The sequence below is a fragment of the Tubulanus polymorphus genome, chromosome 11 (genome assembly GCF_964204645.1).
Source record: "Tubulanus polymorphus chromosome 11, tnTubPoly1.2, whole genome shotgun sequence".
Taxonomy (NCBI): Eukaryota; Metazoa; Nemertea; class Palaeonemertea; order Tubulaniformes; family Tubulanidae; genus Tubulanus; species Tubulanus polymorphus.
Window position 1 is genome coordinate 2,225,186 of NC_134035.1, and position 17,078 is coordinate 2,242,263.

At 38.0% G+C, this 17,078-nt stretch overlaps 1 protein-coding gene across 3 annotated transcripts; it reads right to left on the reverse strand.

Moving 5' to 3' along the window:
- LOC141912572 (para-nitrobenzyl esterase-like) lies at window positions 1-14,574 on the reverse strand. 3 transcript variants are annotated; one of them, XM_074803856.1, is made up of 12 exons: window positions 14,470-14,574; window positions 9,892-10,125; window positions 9,016-9,150; window positions 7,154-7,267; window positions 5,897-5,995; window positions 5,566-5,764; window positions 5,212-5,321; window positions 4,603-4,758; window positions 3,505-3,825; window positions 2,843-3,003; window positions 2,214-2,455; window positions 1-1,743 (listed from the first exon to the last, which is right to left on the reverse strand). In XM_074803856.1, the coding sequence occupies exons 2-12, from the start codon at window positions 10,048-10,050 to the stop codon at window positions 1,124-1,126; spliced, it is 2,316 nt and encodes a 771-aa protein (XP_074659957.1). In that variant the 5' UTR covers window positions 10,051-10,125; window positions 14,470-14,574; the 3' UTR covers window positions 1-1,123. The 3 variants fall into 3 exon arrangements, with proteins under 3 accessions (XP_074659957.1, XP_074659959.1, XP_074659958.1); XM_074803858.1 differs by lacking the exon at window positions 7,154-7,267; XM_074803857.1 differs by lacking the exon at window positions 14,470-14,574 and having other exon boundaries at window positions 9,892-10,264.
- Window positions 14,575-17,078: the final 2,504 nt, after the last annotated feature.

Sequence of the window (17,078 nt, forward strand, 5' to 3'; positions counted from 1 at the left end):
AATGATTTTTTATCAAATTTTCTATTTACATCGAGTTTATAACAATCAATGATGTGGATGGATGGACATTTCATTAACGAATTAGACAAACGGCCTAAATCCAAAATATGAATGCGAATGCTGCGTTCAATGTAACTCGTATATTCTCACGGAGGAACCTCGTTAAAACAACCTCCGATGATAAGTGATTTTTTGGTTTACGAACCTAGAATTTCATGATCCCAAAAAGGTAGAAAAAGAAATGCCATTGTAGGGCCAGTTGCTTAACCCTTTCAGTGCGTCTACACCGCAGTGCGGTGTATAAATCAGTGCTAGATTTTTGCTAGTACACCGCACTGCGGTGTATTGATGTAATTAGTAATCATCTGTCTTGAAAAATAGCAGCTCCTGTCAAACATAGAGAAATACTAGTAACTAATGATACACTGCGCTGTTGTATAGACGCACTAATGTGGTATTCCCGTTATTCAACACACAAGGGTGTAATTTTTTAAAATTTTAAAATTATCTCCAGCACTATAGGATATAAATTAGTCAGCACTGAAAGGGTTAAAAGCAATATAATAATGGATATAATGAACTAGCAAGCAGTTTCTGGTTTCTTGAAGTTCGTTATAAAACGAGGTTCCGCCGTGTATAAAAAGGCTCGGAATTTTCATGAAAACATGTATTAAAACTATAGGACATCGTCTCATCATCGGGATTCAAAACCTGATTGTATTAAGACCTCGCACCCTTTGTCCGTAGCTATGAGCCAAACAGGCAGACGGTCTCAGCATCCCGTCAAATATAAGAATTATGGATGAAAGATGAATGATACGCGATGATGAGATGCAGGAAATCTCTTTTCAATATCGACGAAAAATACGAACAGAAATAGGTACAGAAAGTAGAAAATTCAAGGGACACGCTAGGGGTGAATATTCTCGGACGGTCGGCAGCAGTCCATTGCATCTTCTAAAATAATCCGCTCGCGCGTTAAACTGAACTCTTACAGCACCTCGACCCGGTTTTAGTCGATCGAAAAAACAAATCAATCCCATCGTCGTATAAACGTTAAAATCGCAATTCTCCAGTCGATTCCGAAGCAGTTTAAACCAGCGAGCGAGCGAACGTCTGTCGTTCAGTTAACCCACGCGTACTCCGGCCACCACGCGTACATCGTTTTCAAACTGTTACAGATCTTCCACAGCGCGTCGAAATGCGCGATTTCGTTGTGTTGATTGAACGACGACGAATCGATGAATATATGACCCGGATACATTTTCCAATTCGACACGAAACCGCTGCGCACGATCTGCTTCATCGCCGCCTGCAGAACGGCCGGGAACGTCGCGTCGGAAACATAGTTCGACGCGTACGTCGTTTCGATGGCGCCGAACATGGCCAGGTAGTCCTGACCGTGGAACGCATAGCGCGTCGCGAAACCGACGTTGAACGGATCGTACGGTCGCGACGCGAGCGGTCGCGCCGTCACGATGTACCGATAGACGGGCATGCCGTTCGTTAAGCCGCCGAGGGCCGAGACGACGTCGTTGTACGGGCAGACGGCTCGTACGTACGACACGAGCTCGGTGAATCCTTCCTCCGAGTACATGTCGCGTTGTAGATTCTGCGACACGTCGGCCATCGTCGTGTTGAACACGGCGAACTGCGACTCGAATTCGGCGGTTTCCATCGGTGTCAGACTCTGCTGCGTGCGGAAATACGGAGGATTCAAATCAGCTTCATTGCGTTCATTTCCTACAAAAAATACGAACAAATCATCAAGGTTCAGTTACAGTTTATCATAGTTTAGATTTAAGGCCAGTAGACCATCTTAGTTCTACAATCTAACAATTTAAGACAGTTCTCAGGCTCAAACTCCAAAATTACCACGCATTTGTTCCCATTGCATTTTCGACATTTTGTATCTCGGGCCAATAGCTAAATTTTGACAAGACAACTTTTTGAATTTCTACCCTGTTCTAGAGCTAGACCCCCGTACTAACATTGTAACCAAGTGTCATCAAGATCGACCCACGCTATTAATGAAGCTAAATAGCTGAAAGACAGACACACAGACAGTGCGAGAGAAAGGGTCTCACGGATAGCCTGAGAACAAAATTTGCAAAACAAAATTTTGGTCTAATTGTGAGAGTAACTTTTATATTGAGAGATAGTGAAGTCTTGCAATAGATCTCGGTTGTTGGGAGTCTGATCACATGACTTACCGACGACTAATGTAACTTTATTTCCGTCTCCGTTCTTCAAACGGTCGAGAGGCGCGCCCGGTAACACGTCGCCGTCGACGTAGATCATCGCGCCGGATTTAACGCCCAACGCCGGGAATCGGAACTTCCACGGTTTGTTCCACGCGGGAAACTCGTCGTAAGGCGCCAACTTGACGACGTCCTCCGGGTGAAGATCGTACAAACATTTCGTTTTGTTCGCCGCCTCCGTGCAATTCGATTTCCTATCGAGAGAGAAAATAAAACGATAAAGCGTCGCTGAAATAATGAATCAAACAAGTTCCGTAGTATTCCCGGAAATAGAAACAAAATTAATGAATCTATGATGATAGTAACCAAAATTGTGGCTCATTTATCAAAGGACCTCAGATTTATTAAACATTTTGTAAGTTTAACATGCTGCAATGGAAAGTTGTGTTTTCAGCGAGTATAATCCCATCTGTTAGCAATATGAGTTCCAAAGTTGTGAATTAAGATTTGACTCAGAGTTAACTCATTGTAAAATGAATTAATTCTAACTCAGAGTTAACACTAAATCATGACTATGGAACATGAGCCCGGGCTTTTTCCAAGCAAGACCACGAAAATCAGCGAGAGTTGATATCACTTACGTCATGAACGGTTCGTTATCCTGTAAAACTTGCGCAGCCGAACGATTTGATATCAGACCTCCGCTCATTATCCACGCTCTGTGAAACAAACCGGCGGCTTTCGGCGAGGCGATCATAGCCAGCACGCTGGTACCACCCGAACCGAGACCGACTACAGTCACCTGGAATTATTGATTGAACAGAGGAAATTTAGTGAAAACGACAGGAAAGTATCGATACAAGAGAGAGAGAAGAGAGCTACTTAGGTAGTCGCAGTTCGGTAATCTGCTGCCGCAAGATGATCACCCTCATCACCCTTTGAGTAATGACTAGGTATCAGGGTATCAGGCCTGGTAGTTCAACTCCAAAATGCTGCTCAGAAATCCCGAACAAACACAATTACACAGAGATACAGGTTGTACAATGTCCCTGCATTTAACTTGTTGTTCAACTCATTTGTTACATAGAATTCTTTATATACCCGGTACTATTCTTCAGCCACAATCATAAAATGATTACTTATTGAATGATTTTGAATTTAAAGAACATTTTCTCTGGAAATACTTTCAATTTGCCTGATTGGTATGCAGTCACTTAGTGACGCATTCATAGCCTGAACAGTAGAGTCCATCATCGGTGTAGACGCGCTAAAAGGGTTAAGACTATGTAATGAAGATACTCACTCGTGTCGGATCGCCGCGGAATGCGCGTATGTTATTCTTGATCCAGCGTAACGCTTCGATTTGATCCTTCAGTCCGTAATTACCGGATGGTTGCTCGAGAGCGCCGAGCGCCAGGTAGCCGAACGCGTTCAAACGATAGTTGATGCTGACGACGACCATGTGCGAGCCGTGAACGAGACCGGTCATGTTGAATCGATCGAGTTCGTCGCTGCCTCCGACGTTCAGGTCGCCGCCGTGCACGTATACCATCACCGGGTGATCGGTGACGTTATCCTTCGGCGTCCAGATATTCATAAACAAACAATCTTCAGCTCCTACAGCCTGCACGCGATAAACAAATTTAAAATATTTCTATCGTTAGTTTTTGTAATCTCGATCACATTCATAAATTTGCTGGGTGCGCTGTTATATGTAATGGTCTATTAAACATCTTATTTTAGTAGCCATTTAATACATGTAGCCACATTTTAATATATTGATAATCTTATTCTATAGTAGCCATGTAGCCATGTAGTACATGTTACCTTTTTAAACTAACATATGCTTCTCATTAATGTATTTTCAAGTTACCCGAGTAGGTTTCACACATGTCAAACTCGACGAAAGTCATCGCATTGCTGAAGTCGTCTAGATTTTTGATTCAAAATTTGTACTTCATATCCAATTTACTAAAGGCAAGTCTTCATTTGGATAAATTGATAATACGTAATGATCATCTAAACTACGACTTATGCAAATTTGATTACTATTAACTACTTTCTGTAGCATTTTTGTTTTTTCATATCAGAATCGTAGAGAAGTCTTTTCAGTTTCATGAAGCGCGTGATAACTTCAATAATTATACTTCTCTATTTTGAGAAGAATGATTAATTTAACTGAACAACATGTTTATAGATCTACTACTGGCTGGAACTGGAATATTGGATTAGGAATGATGGATGATAACTTGTAAAATATGCGCGCACAACTGAGTAAACAGCCTTTTGGGGCAATTCATTGTGTCAACATTTAAATACCCGGTATTATGAATTGTGTATATTATTCGTACTATCAAATAAAAGAAAAATTCATTCATACATTCTTAAAACAAATTCATACCTTAGCTCCGACGATTTGCATGCATCGAGATCGATAGCCTTTAGCTGAGTATTGCATCGAAGCACCGAACACATGACTGCAGTCGTCTTTCGTTACGAGCGATTGCGGCGATTTCCAGCGTAGGTTACCGGTCGGTGGATGAGCGTACGGCACTCCCTGAAACATAAAACAAAACCATATTCAAAACCCATGAGATACCGGTAATCACATATCAAAGCGAGTAAGTTTTTCAGTAAAAACTTTCATATTTTTGTACAAATTAATGAGCAATCAAAGGGGGATAGGTAAGACCCTCAGTAACACATTTGACATTTCTGTTCAATCAATCAGTAATCAAGGGGGTAAGACCCTCAGTAATACCTCTCATATTTCTGTCCAAATTAATCAGTAATCAAGGGGGGTAAGACCCTCAGTAACACCTTTCATATTTCTGTACAAATTAATCAGTAATTAAGGGGGGTAAGACCCTCAGTAACACCTTTCATATTTCTGTACAAATTAATCAGTAATTAAGGGGGGTAAGACCTCAGTAACACCTTTCATATTTCTGTACAAATTAATCAGTAATTAAGGGGGGTAAGACCCTCTGTAAGCTTCCGTCCGTGTTACCTTGTAACTGAATATGTCATCCACTTCGCTACCAGTTATAGTCACTCCACAGCCTAACGTTACAATCGGAACTCCGAACTGCCATTCAGATTTCTTCTCTTTTCTCTTCTCTTCAATGATAACACACAAAATTCATAGATTCGTAGAGACATACACAATAAGTTACTAAATCGTGATATCGTAAATTGAAATGAAGAAGAAATCGAACGTGGAAGACTGATCAACTTTGTTCTTTAGATCATGGCAGTAGACCCTAGCCTGCCATGAGTAGAATCCTTGATTGCCACAGTAGTATTGCAGGTTCAGAACACTGCAGCATCATAAGAGTCGGTGTGTAGGTATCTAAAATCTTACCTTGATTGGTTTTTTGTTGATGATAAACGATCGGACCGACGATAACGGCTAAAACGATGATAATCAATAGAATAATAATGACGGCTGCTCGAGGCTTGCTGTATTTCGGCGACGTGAAAAACTCCTTGAATTTGCTCAAACACGTTTTCGGCAGGCTTTGTTTTTCGTCTTTTTTCACCAGGTCGGCCGTCGATTTCGCCTGCAATTACAAGAAGATATTAAGCTAGTGTAATAACAAAAATTTAGAACTGACTGAACGTAAAAATGTCAAAGCTAAGCTATAAGTACATTTAGACGCTTTTAAGACAGAAGTGCGAATGACAATGCTTACCACAGTGCTGCTGCTGTTAGCCGGAGTCATACCCTGAGGCGCGGTGCCGTCCGGACGGAATGATATTTGCACATCTTGCGGATACGAGACCCGCGAACTCTGATGAAACATAGAACAAAATAAGGAATACATGTTCAATATATGCATTCTCTTTATATAAAATCATGTAATAATCTTGTCATGATAGTTACTCCGAGATATAATGCATACCAACGAAGTAAATGCCATTTTTCACTGATATTTCACAGGATATCATCTTAAATATTCCGTATTTACAAAACTAACAATCATAATCAAATTAAACACGACTTAAAATTCACCGATATGGCCAAACGCACCTAGCAATGAAAAAAAAAAAACATCTTTCCTCGTGAACACATTGTCTATGCAGTGTGCGTTGATCATGATCTTCTTAATGAAAATGATCCCTGATATGTTTTTCACATTCCCAAATGCAAGTATACATGCACTTTATTCTGATATACTTTAGAAACACTTTGGGCCGCTTGTAAATTTTTCACTAGAGAGATAGAGAGAGAGTAGTATCGCGATTAAACTGGCTTCGACGTTACGCGACATAGAAATTATTAGCAAAGTTCTGATTAAAGAACTAATCAACGGCATATGGTGCCGTGAAATGAGCGAACTTTCAAACAGCAACGATTGAAATCCAATCTCGGAGTGTCAGACGCGTATCGCAGTCAGACGTGTTTCATTGATTTTTCAAAAAAAAGCGCAATTCGATCTGGAAAAAAATTCCAATGAAATCTGACGACTCAAAACGAAGTCGAAACAGCGCAACGCGTTAATCATAAATTCAACAACGTTTAGCCGATAATTCATTCAGATTTCACAGGAAAAAACGTACGATTTAGTGAAATCCCTTCAATACCACCTGCTCGAATGAAAACAGCCGATTGAAAATATTTGTTAGCATTATAAACTGTGTACGCTGCTACTATTTCTAAAATGCTATAGAGCACATGTGTAACTTAGAACCTATAACTAACTAATAATCAGTTTCACTGTCTCGGATAGATAACTTCCATCCATCTTTCTCTATAAGATCTTAAAATTTAAATGTGTTTACTTCTATAACCATAGCCCAGTAACAATATCAGTTGAAGTCAATGAAAATGAGAACTTAGTTCCACCAGACAGCAACTCGGTCCCGACCGACCATTATTAATCGTCCACCTTCGGAAAGACATTTAGCTACACTGCCACCTATTGGTTTAATTAGCGAGTAACTCTTACCGCTGGTGAAGGCTGTTCGCTGCCGCCGGATACTTTAATTGCACCATCCCAGGAATCACGTCTGCTCGTATTGGTCGGTTTCGGTAACGTTCCGAGTCGAGATTGATGAGAACTCTAGCAAAACAAACATTTAAATACTTTAAAAAATGAAACACGTGTGTTTAACTCACAACTGTGGAACTGGACCCAGGGGCAGCAGTTGCTCAAAAGATGGTTAAAGATAACCAACCGATAAATACTATACAATGAACTTTTAATTGTCCACTTTTTCAACTATCCATTGAATAACTGTCAACAATTTTTGAGCAACTGACCCCTGATGTTTGGTAAATAGCCTATGATATTTTCTAAGGATGAGTAAAAAGAACATTTAAAAAGCCCGAAAATGTGATGTGATAAATGTCTCTTCTAAAATTGAAGTATTTGGTTCATTCTATAGGGCTTCCAGCAGATCAATAACTAGCTAAACTTTTTCTGCATTTCATGCATTAGTATATACCTAAACCATTGTTAAACTGCGATACTGCTGCTGCAGGCGAGCAGCGAGCTATTGGAACATTTGCGGTTGGCTTGACTACAACAAACTACGTAGTTAGTTACTCAATACGAAGTAAATTTTTACAATATTTAACTAATTGTACGACAGTGGCAGCTATCGGCAATCGGCGCAGTGTATTGGCTATCGGCAATCGTCGCAGTGTATTGTACTTTGCGCGTTTAAATCTGATATCATCTCGGATAATTGTGTGTTACACAACAGCAACACTTGAGTGAGTAGTGAGTTGACTGTAGACTGTATTTCATGCGAAATGAATTAAGTGCAATTTAAAAAAAATCTAACAGCGGAACACGAACAAGTGCATACACAGACATAGCCGATATATATTTGATTTAACTCAATTCTATCAATCTGCTATAATTCTGTTACCACAAAGTCTGGGGGGGGGGGGCTGCCGTTGCTCTAAAGTTGGTTAGAGTTAACCAGTGGATAGTTGAAATAGTGACAATTAAAAGTTCATTGTTACTATAGTGTTTATCCATCGGTTATCGTGAACCCACATTTGAGCAACTGCAGCCCCGCCAGAATTCCTCGGAAAAATACTTGAAGAAAAAATTGAGGCAAGAAATAACAACAAAAACAAAGGAATTTGTACAATATTTTTCACACAAGTGCAAGATACTTTCAACAATTTTTCAAACACTACTCAACAAAGAATATATATATGTAGAATAGATACAGGTGCTTGTGCGTCATCACAGTAGCAAGCGAGTGACGAGTGACCGATCTGAAATACATCAAACATTTCACGATATGTTCACCCACCTGAGTTATAAATGATATAGGGCGACTATAATAACTGTCATTTTGCTGAAATAGCCACCATATATTCATTCAATACATACAGCGCGCCGAAAACAATGACTAGTTCAAATATTTTTGGGTCGCGGCAAAATTATGAAAATTGTGTATTTATTACGTGGAGTAAAATTGAAAATTGTTCGTTTGTTTGTAGGATGAGTGAGTCGAGCGACGCAGAAGAAAACTCAGGCATTCACAGCCCCTACCCACTGCTCCCTACCCCCATCTCTCTGGCAATTTCGTCTGATTTGCGCAGAGGAAAAGTATTATAGGCCTACATGTACTGAAAATAATGTACCGGTAATCGGTTTGTGTAGTTTATGAGTCTGATATCGCTACTATCCAGCTATCTTGTTCAGATTGTCATCCCATTATCAGGTATCCAGAGGATAATATCCTACCCGATGACCCTCGCAACCCCTACCAGCTACTCCCTACCCCCATGTCTCAGGCATTCTACTGATTCACCGGCTGGTTGTACGAGGAAGAATGAAATACTCACCGCCGGTGAAGGCGGACCGGTCGACGATTGACGTATCGTACTGTCCCACGAGTCGCGGCGTACGTGCGCGTTGTGTCCCGGCGCTTCGGTCGGCTCGCCCGGGTATCGCTTTTTTCGATCTAGACTTTTGTATTTCTGAAATTCATCGCAAAAAACGTAAATACGAGACATACTATAGATAACGTAGTGGACAAGAACGTAGCGGAGGAAATGATTTTCATTAGTGACTCACAATAATGACTAATCGTATGCCCGAAGAAATGGTTGAAAATTCTACTCGACTCGAAACTTCCGACCAAGAAATTCCTCGGTCAATATCAAATTTCATATTCTATGAGTTTTATTCAATACTATAGCTCTACTTGAACCTAATGAAAGTACGTATCAATCTGCCTGTATCCTGTGGTGACGCCCTCAGCCAAAAACAGACTATCACCGCTGAAAATAATGATCGGTCAAAACCCGAGGCATTTCTATTTGAAAATGGAATGCAGCTTTTACTCGACGCCAGAGACATTTTATCAGCGTGTTGCACGGAAAACTACATCGTCCAGGGTCTACTTCAAATGTCTGAAATGGGCGCAGGATACAGGTGGCAGATAGACAAATACTACTTCTACTACTACACACAATTTTTTATTCTTTTTAAATCGATAATTCATAAACTATATCTCTCCTAAGCTGCTTAAGAGCGGCTTAGAAGAGATATAGTTTATCTCTATAAACTCAATGCTCAATGACTATGTTACTGTAATATTTTTTGTCTCTCATCTGTCCTGTGTTCTTTATTGATCCGTCTATTCAATGATGTATTAGTTCCACAATACGGACCAATTAAATTTATGTGAATTCAAAATCAAATATCATCGAACTTACCGCTGAATCGCGAGAGAAATTCAAACTGCTCTGACTGCCGGCGACGCTACCGTTCATCGGAGTCGGCGCCGTTCCGTCTTGTAGCTGCAACGGACTGCGAATCGGCTGATCCTCGATGTTACCAGTAGGTGGCGCATTGTTGCTAGCTTCGTTGTCCATAGTTCGGAGTAGTTATCGGAGTATTAGTTTGTATACACGTACGTAGCTATATGAATTTGAAGATTTTGGTCGTTTCTGAAAATATAGTAATTTAAAATTGAACATTAATAAAATTGCTTTTTTCCGTTACATGTAATGATTTAGAAAAATAGAAAACATGAAAATGCCGAAATATCAAGAAATCATAGAATCTCCAAATGAATTTACAATAAAACCAACAATACAAAAAGAAAAACAAATCTGAAAGCTCTCCTTGAGCCTAGGTTTATTCAACGTTTCAACTAGGTACAGGTAGAATAATGGGAATACCACAATGATAAAGAAAGACAAAGTCCGAAAATAATTTCTAGAGCCACTAGTTTATTCTTGGTAGTTTTCTCGTGATTTCATCATCACAACACGCATATAGTGTTTTATCAGTGAGGTCAGGTAACTTAAGCATTTTTGAAGATAACAATTAGGATTAAGTCGAAACGTCAAAATAAACTCAATATTGTAAATAATAGCTCAACGAAACATATTTCGGAATAGATCGGGATTTTACTAAAAAATACTGTAGGCCTATGATCATTACAACACAGACAGCTTCATCAAGATTATCTCCAAATGAAGCTTTTTTCTAGAGAAGATAACCTAAAGACGATATCACTTTTTAAAATGGTCAAAAGTTTATGCAGAATTTTAGAGATTTCCGGCGATGACAACCTGATACTAGCGCAAATAATTCATTAATAAATGCATGTAATTCATTCGTACCTAGATATTATGTAAAATAACAGACGCGAACTTCAAGGTCATTCTACCCCTAGATCCATACTAACGTAAAACACTATCTGTCCGCGGTACTAATTCGACGCGAATTTATCGGAAATGTGACGTTTGAAATAATTTGAATACATAATCGTTTACTTAATTGAAATACAACATGCGAACAAAATCAACACGAAATGCGTAGTTATTCTTACACAACAATTATTGAGTTTGATTGCGAATTCATTGTTAGTACATACACGACCTATATATAGCCAGGCTAGCTTTCACTGCGGAAGAAGATTTGCCCTATTATTGAATCGAACAATTAATAGAGTATGGTCAATATAACAATAGCGATGTATGTTATATACTATTAGTATAGGGGTGAGATATTGGGGGATGAGCATTAGACCGATAAGACACACGCATATAAATCACGGGCGGTTCGGGGCAAGTTTCAACTAAACGCCTTAGTCACAAGCTATATGTAAGATTATTATGCGTCAGGCCTATATGTCAATAGAAATGAATGAATTGTTTCACAACTTCTGGTTTAAACTAGCCACTCTAGATGGATGATTGTTTGCACGAACTGGTACCGCAAATTTCCAATAATGAACTTCGATTTGAATAAAAAATTCCGTAAATTCGACCGCCGATTGCACAACTATATCTGTACTCCCGATTTCCGATTTGAAAATAAAATCCTGTTTCATTCCTGTCGGGTGCAGTGGGTTTGTTTGGGATGCACAAAAAAACCTACCGAGATCAAATTAATCTACCAAAAAATGAATGAAAGGGACAATTCCTATTTCAAGAAAAAAGTTAACTATCATATTCCTATAAAAACTTTCATTTTATATATTTTTTCGCAGAATCAACTTAAATCCTTGAAAATTTGGCCCTTCCTCATATTAGCAGAGAAATGCGCGATAGAAGATAAAATACGTCAGGGTACAATTTTCAATTTCTGCATATGCATAAGGTCCTTGACGATAAAATATTTCAAATAATTAATCAAAAATTGCGTTGTTCATACATTATTCATCTGAGTTTAAATCCAATTCACAATAATACGGTTACTTGCATAGGCCTACTTATACAGATAATCCCTCCCTGCCCGACCTCCTGAGGCAAAACCCAGATCTTCAAAAGATACATTCCGAATTGAATCATTGAATCGGACATACGAAAAAAAAACCGACATATTTTCACACGGTGGCAGCGCAGAGAATGCGACAGATGCTTTTATCATGAACCGACGGCGAACCGCTGTCTAAACGCTGTATTCACAATAGCTATTAATCTACGCTACTGTAGATATGCATATATATATATATATATATATATATATATATATATATATATATATGTATATATTCCGGTGGTGAATGACGATGTGTCACAGTTGTCACTACGTCGCGGGTTTCACTAGACCTGTACTACAATCATAGACATCCGTCTGTGCTCAAAATGCAACATTTAGGCCTATAATATGATGTCAACAAAGTATTCCAGTAATTTTTAGGCAATTCACCGATGCCATAAAATATGAGTTTTGTGCATTCGAGCCAGATCTTCATTGACACTGCCACAGAAATCTGCCTAAAGATCAAGAAGATACAAAGAAGATACAAGAAGATAAAATCTCACAAGAACGCCAGAAAAGACGGATGATGGCTATTAGAATATAGGCCTAGCCGATACACTGATTGTCTTTTCCTAGACTTGAGGTGGGATTTTTTTATGTACATGGTATATGCCTATATAGGAGTTTGTACTGATGTTCTGGGTGGTTGTAGACTTTTAGTGACCTACAGGGTGAGGAAAAACTCTCATACTCAAGCTATTGTCAATCTTCAATTCAAGAGATCAATTAACGAATTATCAAAAAGAAAAGTAGATTCGAATTTTTCGAAATGAGAAGCAATTGATTTAATAGTTCATGGACAGTACGTACAATTAATATGTTAAATGTTGTAAAGAGTTTTTGAGGCCAGTTAAGTTCATTTGTTTCAAATAGCCTAACAGACAGTCGAGTCGAGTCTACTCGAACAGGTTTTAACACACTACATGAATACCAGGAATTCAAAACCAGGAACATTAACGCTATTCAAGCCTAATACGTAAAACCCGGTATATTAGGCAGGGCATGCCTGCTAGTTACGAAGTGTATGAGGCACATATCAAATCTATTGTTTCCTTACTTAAATTTCATAATTTTTCGTGTAACTTCACAGGTTCCTCAGATGGTTTCTATGTTTCCTAGGTAGAAATTACTGTAAAATGCGCTTAATTCTGATCATCAATTGGACTGATGAAATCCTCATGAAACATATGGTAGGCTATAGGATAGATGGACTATATCGGACCAAAGTCCATACACTGATTCTACTGATCAGGATTAAGTGCATAAGAAGTCTCTAAACCTTTATCCTAAGATCGATTAACCTTTTTCATAGGAAACGTCGAATATTCTTATGAAATCGTGTGCGATAGGACACAATCGGCGAATTGAAAATTCAGTAGAATTATATGAAACGCAAATATTGATACTACGTTATGGAGACTATAACTGTAGGTCACTAATGAAAAAAAAAGGCAATTTTCAATATCTGGGTAGATTAAATATTTCTCGTGCCGGGTTTCTATGTTTACTTTAGCTAATGCACATCGAAGAAATGAGGTCCAATACAAAACAGAGATAACCGCGCAAAACAAACAAGACATAGACTTCGTAATATACGTCTAAAAAATGATTTGAATAATAGTCTGAAAATAGACTGATTCCTACCAGGCAACATATTTATGCAAGTTCCAACGCAAGCATATTTTCATACCCCAAATACGAGCCCTAAATGATAAACCAGTTATTAAAAAATGCAGTTCGATTTATATGGAAATGTTGTAATTCCAGTGGAAGTTTAGAGTCTGAGCTTTATCAAAGATTTAACATAGGGCCAAACATTTAAGATGCTTCAAGACATTGTAAGACCTGTTTCAGAAGGGCAGATATACCAAATTAGGCGAGTTGTCACTGAAAGGCCGAGCTTTTGAAATGAAATGATATAATATCAATGAAACTGACAGAGCTAAGTAAGAGGCGGGTATAGCATTTTTTTCCAAGCGAGGCCACCTTTCCGCTATACCAGTACCTTGATAGACTGATTGTTGCATATTGCTTCTAATAAGATACTGATACAGTCAAATTGAAGGCCATCATGAACAATATGATAATGGCTATTCTGCAGGCATTTCAATAACAGAAATAGCCGTGGTCACCTTCAGCTCTTCCTAATCTTTCTTCAGCTTATTATTTGCCTTTGGCTTTTTTACTCGAATTTACTGACATTCTGTCATTAGTGTCAAGTCAAGTGTCAAGAAACTGTGGCATTTGATTAGATGTTTTAAGTACTTTAATGCTTCTTAAGGTTAGGGCTACAGTTAGAACTAACAGTCGCTGCAATCATCGATATGATTCACCAGGGACACACCTACAATGTTAGCTACCTATTTCACTGTCAACATGGTCAATCAGATTGGAATTTAATTCGATTTCGATCAGTTCTTCGGTTTGCGGCGGGTTAAGATTTGAAGCGTATTCAGCGATTCAACGATTTTCCTCGCTGAACAAAATGTCAAAATATTCAAAAAGAGTTACGTTACCATTTACACCAGTCATAACAGTGATATATCCGTCGATTTTGACAAATTCCAACACGAAAATCACGAAAAACTCCGAAAAATAATTTTATTGAGGCTCCACCTCACGGTTAGTTGTGCGTGAGAATTCCTCAGACGGAGCCACCGTACGGTACAAAAAGTCAGTATTTCATTCTAGTTTCTAACAATTTTATATCAAGATCTGTTGTAAAAATTGTGGTTAATTTCGTTAAAAATAGCTCAATCATCATTATTCGATATTGTCCGTCTAAGGATCTGGGTATTTGTCAATAAAGTCAAAATTGGATTGAATTGAATTACGCGCGAAAAGTGTCAAATTAAAATTACTCTTTTTTTAGAAAGTTTGAATAAAACACCGTCTAAAATTCAAATCTCAACAAACTCTTTATCTCCATTCGTTTCATATGATGAACCGATCGAATATTTGTGTAATGTTAATTGTGGGCAATAAAGCTTTATTGAATTGGATTCTGTGTCGTTCCAGAAAAAGAAAAATTTCGCTTGAAAAAACAAGTTATTCTAGGTAAATACGATGTCGATTTGAAATATTTCTCTCCTAGGCTTTCATTAAACTTGTTTGCACTTTAAGATGAATGAATCTTCCGCACTCGATGAAGTCTATACTTCAGTTTTAGCGGCGAATTATTTTAAAGTTGAAATCAACTCAAATTGCAATTATAATTTATTGTTTGCCTGACTTCCTGAATTCACCACAGGGGCTTGTACACTGGTTTGGATTTTAATTCCGGGTTGGTGATGATCTCGAAATTATCACTAAACGGGAAGTAAAATCCATTATCACCAAACCAGACTGCACTAAAACACTAAGAAAGTAAGAAGAAGTAAAATCCAAGCCAGTGCAGTTTACAAAACAGGCCCTTCTCTGTGCTACCTTTGACTGGTCAGATCATCAGCTATGTTCATACATAATGTATACAACAGCTAATTGTGAAGGGTTTTTAATGTATTCATGGATGAAAAACTACCTCAATTTAAACTAGAATGGGATGACAAGTAACTGAACTGAACTGAACTGAACTGAACATTACTTCTCATCAAGATACACCTTTTTCTGATGTCGTGATGAATTATGAAAGCTCTTTGTAACTTTTTCTATATTGCATAGCACAGACATTTCAAATAAGCCTTGGAAAACTGAGTACGCAAAATCTGATAATTGAGCATTTTAGAAAATTCGGAAAAATCTGTCCACCTCAAATGATGAATCATTTAAATTTTCCCTCTGTTTACTCAAACCAGGTGGATCAAAGGCGTTTTGTTTACTCTAGGCATTAATTGCACACATCTTGCAATGTCCTGTTTGTGGTATTAATACCACTATACAAACAGATCTATGAGTTGATCATTGTGTCAATGGTAAAGATCTTCCCAATTAAGCTCGAAGTGTAATGAGTTAACTGTCACTCATTTCGTTAATTGATTAATTAATGCTATTCGTTAATTAGGAGATTTAATTGCACTTGTGTTCAGCCAAACTTGCCAATATCTGAACAAAACAATTTTGTAAGGACAATAAAACAGAAATATTTTCAAATTATGAAATAAGATTTTTTGAATATTTTGTATATTTTTCTTTGCTCCTCAGTTAAACAAACAAAACTATTTTGGACATTTTGCCACTTAAGTTATTTAGAATTCTTTATCCTTGGTTTTTCTTATTCAGCATAAGGATTCGGAATGGATATTAGATTATTCACTAAATTTAGTTAGCCTACTTTCTGTCTTTAATATGTTTACCAATGTTTTTTCAAGATTCATTTGTGGAAAATCTTTGACTCTATTTTTGATAGCTATTTTCAAGAGTTGAAGAAGAGCCATGGTTAGTTACCTGGTTTCAAATCTTCAGAGCAGTAAACCGAGTACAGATAGTACTTATGAAAGTTGATTAGATTTTCTATTGAAATAAGTCACTAATTTACCTGATGAAGCTGCAAAGCTTGTTAATAAAATCTAGTTAACTTTCAAAGTACTATCACTCTTCTTGTTTACCAATATTCTTCAAGGTCCATTCACGGAAACTCCATGGACTAGATTTTATCATGATTCCCGAGAGTCTAGTTATCGCTTCATTGAAAAGGATGATGGAAAAGTTGCCCCAGTAAGTCAACTATGCCAGGTGCCCGGGCACGTCCTTGTAACAATACTGCATTTTAATGGAGAATTCATTTATCTTGGCTGGTAACCACACTTTAATAGAGATATGACTAGTTATAGATTAATGCCGGGCAATTATAAGGTCTGAAGTGTTAACAGTTCGACAATAGATGGGCACAAGATGTCACAATAAAAGGCTAATGTAATATATCACTATTGAGTAATCAGCCCAAATGATCACTATTTGTTAATTAGACTGGTTGCCAGTAGTTATTAGGTTTCATTTGGCAGACTTCAATAATAAACTGTGTTTCCAATGCTTTCAACTGAACTAATAGATAGAAAGTCTTTTCGATCGATTGTAGGCAATTGAGGAGATTCTGCCACTTATAGAGATGTTAAAGATAATAGAAATCTTTTCATTGCGAAACATTACACCTTTCCCTATGAGATGAATAAAAACAAGCATTTTGTTC